The 8522-nt window shown below is 53.7% G+C and overlaps 1 protein-coding gene across 1 annotated transcript in view; it reads right to left on the bottom strand.

The window, feature by feature from the left end:
- Positions 1-316: 316 nt before the first annotated feature.
- NOMO2 (NODAL modulator 2) overlaps positions 317-8522 on the bottom strand; it is a 35596-nt gene continuing 27390 nt past the window's right edge. The window contains exons 23-31 of the mRNA XM_049789086.1: positions 7989-8102; positions 6766-6893; positions 5916-6057; positions 5554-5637; positions 4317-4427; positions 3533-3634; positions 1887-2006; positions 1471-1563; positions 317-944 (exon numbers count right to left, since the gene is read on the bottom strand). Of these exons, the coding sequence (XP_049645043.1) occupies positions 813-944; positions 1471-1563; positions 1887-2006; positions 3533-3634; positions 4317-4427; positions 5554-5637; positions 5916-6057; positions 6766-6893; positions 7989-8102 (1026 nt within the window). The 3' untranslated portion in view covers positions 317-812. The remainder of the gene's footprint in view (positions 945-1470; positions 1564-1886; positions 2007-3532; positions 3635-4316; positions 4428-5553; positions 5638-5915; positions 6058-6765; positions 6894-7988; positions 8103-8522) is intronic.

Genomic DNA, 8522 nt, shown 5'->3' with positions numbered 1-8522 from the left:
GGGTATGAGCTGGGTTGGGGAGTGGGGGGCTATTGGTACTCCCCAAGGGTGCTGGATATTAAATCTGGGCCTCCTACTCCAGACCCCAAGGTGCATCAGTTCTTAAACATATTGAATTTACAACAAGTACAACTCTGCCATGCATGGAGTGAAATCGTCGCTCTGGCTTTGCTGCAACCACAGGGGCCAGAGCTCCTCGGGCCGGGAAGGAGTAATGGCAGTAAGGAGTAATGAAGAGCAAGGGCCTCCAGCACTGTGGGCAGCTGCACAGTGACCCCAAATTCCGGCCAGTATCCAGGAAACACACCAGCAAGGGCCCAGTACACAAACGGGCTTTATTTATTGCCTTTTACTTCCTCCTCCCCTAACCCCCAGGAGATAGGTGTGTACAGTCCTGCTAGGGGACTCAGATGCAAAGTCCAGTGATGGGCGGGCAAGTCTGACACTGGGGAATGAGACTCCATTCCCTGGATCTCTTTGCACAGACAAATGCCAAAGGTTCACATTTACACTCTCAAGTCTACTGGCACAGCTTAAATACTTCTCTGACCCCAAATAAAAACTCCACAAAATATAATAAAATAAATTATCTTCAACTCGGAAAATAAACTGTGCTCAGCAGAGTGACAGGAGGGGCCGGAGTGAGACGGAAGGGCCCCCGCAAGTGGGTCAACAGAGGGGCCAGGCCAGGCCAGGGTGACAGAGCTGAGCAGATCAGTACAAGTATCACTCAAGCCATGACCAGGGCCCATGGAGAGTGGTGACCCCAGGTGGTGGCCTGTCCTGGGGGAGACACCCGCCACCTTTGCCCCTCACGTCCGTCTGGTCTTCTGTTTCTTGGCTTGTCTCTTGGCATCCTCTGGACCCCCACCGTCAGCAGCTGTCTGCCCCAAAGCCCGCACTCCCTGCAGGCGGCTTGTGAGCTGCAGCAGGAAAGGAATGAGCTAGGAAGAGAGAGGGGAGCAGAGAGGAAGGGTGAGGGGGCAGAAGTGTCAATACCATCACCCCTTCTCCAGGCTGCTCTCTCCCACTCTCCCCAGCAGAATCTCCTTCGGGGATGGGCCTTTGTTCTAGAGCAGGGGTCTCAAACTCAAGGCCTGCGGGCCTCAAACAGCCCTCCGTACAATATTTTGTGGCCCTGCCCTAGAGGAATCTTTTTTTGTTCTGTTTTGTTTTAGTTGTTTGGGTCACACACCCCCAATGTTCAAGGCTTACTACTGACTTTGCACTCAAGGATCACCCCGACTTCGCCTTCTGCGGCCCACAGGTAAATTGAGTTTGAGACCCCTGTTCTAGAGAAATCTGTGGAAATAGGCTGGACCCTCGGGTACCACTTCCCTAGGACTGGGATTGGGGCTAGAGCAGGAGACGCCATGGTTTCTGTGGTCTCTGCAACCTCTCAGCCCTTCCTTCATACAGGGTCCCAGCCCTCCCTGCCCAGCCTGCATCCCTGGGTCCAGGCCCTTCTACCTTCTCGTGGTTGTAACCGGCCAGCAGGATAAGCAGCGTGAGAGGCAGGGCGATGTAGGAGCCCTGGGCGATGTCCTGCTCAGGGAGTCTTCGCTGAAAGGCCAGATGGAGCCCGTCACATGGCAGCCTGCTCCCATGCCCACCACAGTCCCCAAGGATACCCAGGAGAGGGGTGTCCAGAAGCAGCAAATTGACATTGAATGAAAGCCTGAGCAGGACATGTCCAGGACCTCCTGCTGAACTTGTCACCAGGCGTTGAGGGCACCAAGAGATCATGCCCCACCTCATTCCCCAGGACAGTGCCACCCGCCCCCCATTCTGGTCCCTGGGGTCTCCCCATAAGACAACAATGGGCCCAAGCACTCTGGCCTCATTTCTGGGGAGATCCAGGGTAGGGCCACCCCAGTACCCCTTACCGTGGGACTAAACACCAGGGTGATGTGCTTCTGATAGCCCACAGCTGCGAAGGAGGCCTGGGGCAGGGCATAGTCATACTGGGATCTGGGCAGTGTGGAGCCCAGTACCACCACGTAGTTCTGCATACAAGCAAGATGCTCCCATCAGGAAAGAGAATTATTGACACCTCTGTAGCATCCTCAAAATGGGGGTAGGGACAGATTTCCCTTTCTGCCTGAATTACAGCAGCCCAACACCAGTCCCTACATCCTGCAATAAAAGTGGTCCAGCTCTTTGTCTTAACCCTGTCCAACTTCCAAGCCAACAAATTATTCTCAGATCTATAGGTCCTGAACTTTTGTTTCTGTGGTTTCTTTCTTTCAGGGATGCCTATGGGCCTGATAAAGGGGAATCTGATGCTTTTAAAATGACCTCCAGGCTCACACCTGCACACCAGGAGCACTAACCTCTGAGCAGTACCCAGTGATGGCCAGTAGCCAAGTCCAGAGACTGTCACTGCATCAACCTCATGGAGCCCATGGCACTCTTAGCCACAGCAACTGTAGTGCTCCAGGGCTCCCCAAAAGCTCACATGGGCTGCTCTGGTCAAGGAGGCCTGGAGCACCCAAAGGAGACAGCTGTTATGGGGGAGCTGGCCTGCCGGGGTCAAGGCTGCACAACTCCCAGCTGGCTGGTTCTGAGAACATGGGATGATCCCAGCCCCATGCAGAGCCCTGACTTCAAGCTAGGTGCCTGAAGAAAGTGTCAGTTGGGGCTGGAGAAATAGCACAGCGGTAGCGCATTTGCCTTGCAAGCGCTGACTCAGGACCAATGGTGGTTCGAATCCCAGCATCCCATATGGTCCCTCGTGCCTGCCAGGAGTGATTTCTGAGCAGAGAGCCAGGAGTAACCCCTGAGCACTGCCGGGTATGGCCCAAAAACAAAACAAAACAAAAAAAGTGTCAGACAAAGACCTGTTCTGTCCGATCCCAGCCCTGCCTAGACTATGGTCACTGCTCCCTAGACTATGGTCACATGGGGCCAGCACAGCCTGCAAAGATCCCAGGGGAAACTCGTGGAGGAAGCAACACATTCTCTGACAGATGCAGGCACCAAAAATGGTATCACTAAGGTCAGAGTCTGTCATCATAAAAAGTAACTCAGGAAGCAATGTTGCCAATAAGGCCTCAGCTGAGATTACAGACCAATCTCTCTCTCTTTTCTTTCTCTCTCTATATTTTACACACACACACAGACCAATCTCTCTCTTTTCTCTCTCTCTCTATATTTTACACACACACACACACACACACACACACACACACACACACACACACACCGGAGGGAAGAACTCCAGGGCGATTTTCGTGAACAAGGAGCAAGACCTAACAGCGGACACACACACACACACACACACACACACACACACACACACGGGGACACACACACACACACACACACCCCGGACACACACACACACACACACACACACACACACACACACACCCCGGAGGGAATAACACCAGGGCGATTTTCGTGAACAAGGAGCAAGACCTAACAGCTGCCTGGCTGCTCCTTTGGGCTGGGGCAGTCAGCAAGTGCTGCAGGCTTCAGGGAGGAGAGAAACATGAGCTGTAGAGAGGAGAGGGGCCAGGCTGGGCCCTACCTGGCCATCCCGGAGCAGCGGTGGGAAGTGGAAGAAGAGAGATGGGCCCAGAGACACGGTCTGGATGGGTGTGTCAAGGTTCTCACTCTTAAACAGCTTTACCTGCAGAATAAGGGGCAGGGGGAGGGGGTGCTTTCCAAAAGGTCAACACTTCCACTTTGGACATTCTTGGGGAGGGGGGGTTCCTCTCTGGGGTAAGGGGAGACAAATAGACCAACCATGGGGCTGCCGAGCGACAGTTCCTCAGTCACTTAAGTGGAACATGCACATCAGTACGGCTGATCCTTGCAGAAGAATGAGGGAAGCCTAAAGGAGCCTCTCATCAGGCACCGTCAAGGTCCCCAGAGAGTTGGTGTCTGGGACCTCTAAGTCTCCCACCTCCCCACAATGCAGCTAGGTTCTAACTGCCATGGCCCGTGGCTGGGTCCCACCTCAGCCAAAGGCTTTCCCAGGCTCTGCTGGTGGCCTGGAAGCTCCCAGAAGCAGCCAGAGTCTGCCTGGCCCTCACTGCTACAGGAAGCCATAGGCCCTCACTGCTACAGGAAGCCATAGGCACATGAGGAGGAAGATGAGGGTGGCAGTGAGGGGGAGGGGTTTCCCCTACACCTGTCACCAGTGCTGTGGGCCCACCAGACTCCACCATGGAAACCTGGCCTGTGTGTACACATGGCAATGGAAGGTTCTGGAGCTTCTACCTCCACCCAGAGCATCTCTGGGGCGCACACACAGGAGCTGTTGTAGGGTGGGCCCTTCCTCCCTGCCTCTCCATCACCCTGTCTCTTACCCACAGGGTGGGGAGATACTCGGAGGAGGTGATCACATTCCCACTCAGGTCGAACTGATTGATCTGCCGGAAAACGATGATGTTGACGTCGTCTATGTCATTGTTTCCAACCTGGAAGAGGAGACACAAAAGCTTAGGGGATGTGGGGGGGGGGGGGGAGGCGGGAGGCTTCACTTCCTCAATGCAGCCCCAAGTCCAAGGTCACAAACCTCAAGTGAGAGAGGCTGCCTCAGGTCCTGTCCTGCCATTCACCTGAACCTCTTTTCCCTCTGCTGCAGTGACTCACCTACCATTTGAAAAGCTGAAAGACCTTCTCTACAAGACCAGTCCTAATGGGAGCAGCCAGAATGCTGTCACTCTTCTGCCTGTCACTCCATGGGGCCTGCTCCTTGTAGCTAGAGCCACAGTGGCTGGCCAGGACCAGTGAACCTCAGAAGTAGCCACCACAGCTGCTGAAAAAACTAGAAGCTGAGAAACACCCACAAAACCCACTTTCTCCACCCAATGTCCTGTGCAGCCTCTCCCACCCTATTCACACCAGAGCTGCTGTCCTTACCCACCACTAGCCCATAAGCTGGTCTGGAGGAACAATGTTTTTGTTTTGTTTTGTTTTTGGGCCACACCCGGTGGTGCTCAGGGGTTACTCCTGGCTGTCTGCTCAGAAAATGCTCCTGGCAGGCACAGGGGACCATGTGGGACACCGGGATTCGAACCAACCACCTTTGGTCCTGGATTGGCTGCTTGCAAGGCAAACGCCGCTGTGCTATCTCTCCGGGCCCAGGAGGAACAATGTTGCATGGCTTCCAGTGACTGGTAACCAACCTCATGCAAAGGCAAGAGTCGGGGCATAGCTAGTTCCCAGTGTGCCCAGGGAACCAGAAACCCAGGCGACTGAGAAACTGCTGGTTGAGCTTACTGGCCTCTAGAGAGCTTTAATGTGAGTAGGAACAGTCAGAACTCAGGGGCCAGGGACAGGCTCTCACCTCTGCTGCTTGGACGGCTGCACAGAGGACGCCTGTAAGGTCCTCATAGCCCAGAGTCCCCAATCACCCAGCAGGGACCAGACATATAATCAGAGGAAGAGGGGATCTGGGTTTGGTGATAGTCAGAAGGTGGGGGTAGGTGGGCTGGGAATGAGAGTCAGAGGGTAGAGGAAGGTGGGTCAGGGTGATAAGAGGGCAGGTGTGGGTGGGTCAGGATGATAGAGAGAAGGGAAGCTGGGTCAGTATGGCCTTACCGAGATGACCCGGTGGTGGGGCAGGGCCCGTTCGATGTGTTCATTGCCTTCAGCCTTGAGCTGCACGTGGTAGACACATCCTGGCTACAAACAAATCCACTGTCACTTGTTCAGAGAGAGCGAGCAAGGGGATTCCCCAGGAACCATGGTCCCCTGTTCTGTGAGGCGCTCGCTGTTTCTTCCCTAGGCCTAGCTACCCAAACCCACTACTTCTCAGCTGCAGAACTCCAGCCCAAGAAGAGAACATGGGCCAGGAAGGGCTGTCCCAGTGGGGGTTCATGCCCTCTCACTCAATCTACTCCCAGCAGTCTTGGGTATACCACAAGTCACCCCCAAAGCCCACATCAGCTCTGCAGTCTCACCAGCAGGCCCCGTAGCCGGAACCGGCCCTCCTCATCTGTAACCGTGTCCTCCCCGTAGATGCTGCAGTCACTCTGGCCCACCGCCTCCACAGCCACACCCTGCTCGGGCTCCCCATTCAGGGACGACACGGTGCCGTAACAGCTGCGTGCAGAGAGGAAATAATTGAGCTCTTGTGATTCTAGGAAGCAGGGCCACAGCGGCATACCTGGGACCAGACACTGCCATGCCTGCTAGATCATGTCCCAGCCAAGCACCCTACCAGAAGGCTGTTCAGCGAGTCCTTTGCTCAAGACTTCTGACTTGAGGGAAGCTCCAGAAAGAGAATCAAAAGAAGGGCAAAAGTTTTATTTAATTCTCTTTGCTTTCTACTCGGCTTTGTTTTAGATAACGAAGCATTACATAAATCGAAGATGAGCCACTTCATCTTCCATTACTATACTTTCATCTGCGAGTGGCTCATTTATCCTACATCCAACCCCCAGCTAATCACACTTCCATCCCGAATGCTTGTGAACATATGTGAGGTTACACATATGTGCTTGTGGGAATGAGTCTACATATAAACAGGTGTGTAATTCACACCACCCATGCCTTTGCACAAATCATCTCTGGAGTATTCCAGAAATATCAGGAACAGGTGACGGGAGATGAGGAGAGAAGTCCAAGAGGTTCCCTTCCTCACTTTAGGGAAACAAGTGAAATATTCAGCCATACTTGAGGCCAATCTCACCAAAGGACATCAATGAAGTAAGAGAAGAAAAGGGCAGTGGGGCCAAAGCTTAGGCCCTGGCACCCCATCTCCTCTGCGTATAAGGACCCCACGACCCCGTTTAGCAGCAGGGGCCTCACCTGTAGGCCGTCCGATAGCCAGTGATGGTGATCCTCAGGTTCTGCCCTTCCTGCACCTCAATCATTTGCGAGGACGGCTCAAAGCGAAACTCCTTCATCATGGGTTTGAAGTAATACTGGCCGGGGCTCTGCAGGACAGTGCAGCATGAGCTTGAGGCTCCCGACACAGACAGAGCGAGCAGCCCCGAGCTCATCAGGGTCCTGGGACCCCTCCCCACAAAGGACAGCCCCATGGCAACTGGCAGTTCTAGGAGTCCGAAGCAAGTGGGCAGAAAATGTGTCTGGGCTTTTTTTTTTTTCTTTTTTTTTTTGGTTTTTGGTTTTTGGGCCACACCAGGCAATGCTCTGGCTGTTTGCTCAGAAATAGCTCCTGGCAGGCACGGGAGATCATATGGAACACCGGCATTCGAACCAATCACCTTTGGTCCTGGATCGGCTGCTTGCAAGGCAAACACCGCTGTGCTATCTCTCCGGCCTGTGTCTGGGCTTTCTAAGGTAGCTCAGAGATGCCCTAGAGCAGTGACGGCTAACCTTTTTGAGCCTGAGTTCCCAAACAGCCGCACAATGCCCGGTCCTCCCAAAAGCCAGTCCGGCCCTGTTGCCAGGTGAGCTGCAAAGCAAACACTGGCACACTCGCCTCCCACCACACCGCATATCTTAATTGCGGACCCCTTCCCTCGTGCCAGCTGCAAGGCCTTCTCATGCCATCAACCCAGCCACTACCCCACGACAAGGCCCATAGATCTAGGAAGAAAAGGGAAAATGACCAACGCTGATCCTAACTGAGTACCGTGTAAAAGCTGCAGACACCACAGTGAGGAGCATAGCAGAGATATGACCCTTCACTGTCTCTAGGACAAGTTAGAAACCCAGGATCTGGGGCCGGAGAGACAGCATGAGGTAAGGCGTTTGCCTTTCATGCAGAAGGACGGTGGTTCAAATCCTGGCATCCCATATGGTCCCCCTTGCCTGCCAGGAGCGATTTCTTGAGCGTGGAGCCAGGAGTGACTCCTGAGCACTGCTGGGTGTGACCCAAAAACAAAAACAAAAACAACAACAACAAAAAAAGAAACCCAGGGTCTCTCCAAATCAGGCAGGTAGGCCAAGGAACATGCATCTGCAGCACGAAACTCTGGCTTGACACTTCGGTTTTGCCAGAAACCTTTCAACATCCAGCAGGTGCCCCTGGGAATTTGGGTGGGCCAGGAGCTGGGGACACTCACCAGGTTGGAGAAGGTCAGAATGCCATTGTCCTGTGTCAGGAGGTTAGAACGAAACACTCCACCACTGAGGGACAGGAGGACCCCAGGGAGGGGCTGGTCATCTTCAGCTTTGATCTGGGGGGATACAGGAACAGGTGAGCCGGTCAATGAGGAAGACCCTGGGCTTTCTCATTTGTTATACCCACTGGGGGCACCAAAGAAGGACCCATGGGGAAAATGGTAAGCAGGATTCAAAGGAGAGGAAGAGGGAGAAAAAGGGAAAGAGAGTGGGAGAATGAATGGGAGAGCACAAGAGAGAAAGGGGAAGAGAAGGAAGGAGAGGGAGAGAGGAAAAGAAAGTTAAGGGGAAAGAGTGTAAAAGTATGTGTAAACCCAACACATCTGTACCCTATCAAAAAGCTATATGTGTATGTCTGTCTGTCTCTGTCTGTCTCAGGGACCTGTCTATGCCCTACCATAGAACCTGTAGAATTCTTGGGGCCGGAGAGATAGCATGGAGGTAAGGCGTTTGCCCTTCATGCAGGAGGTCATCAG

Source organism: Suncus etruscus, chromosome 15, assembly GCF_024139225.1.
Source record: "Suncus etruscus isolate mSunEtr1 chromosome 15, mSunEtr1.pri.cur, whole genome shotgun sequence".
NCBI lineage: Eukaryota > Metazoa > Chordata > Mammalia > Eulipotyphla > Soricidae > Suncus > Suncus etruscus.
The sequence above is the reverse complement of the archived record's forward strand: the minus strand, read 5'-3'. Positions and strand labels throughout refer to the sequence as shown.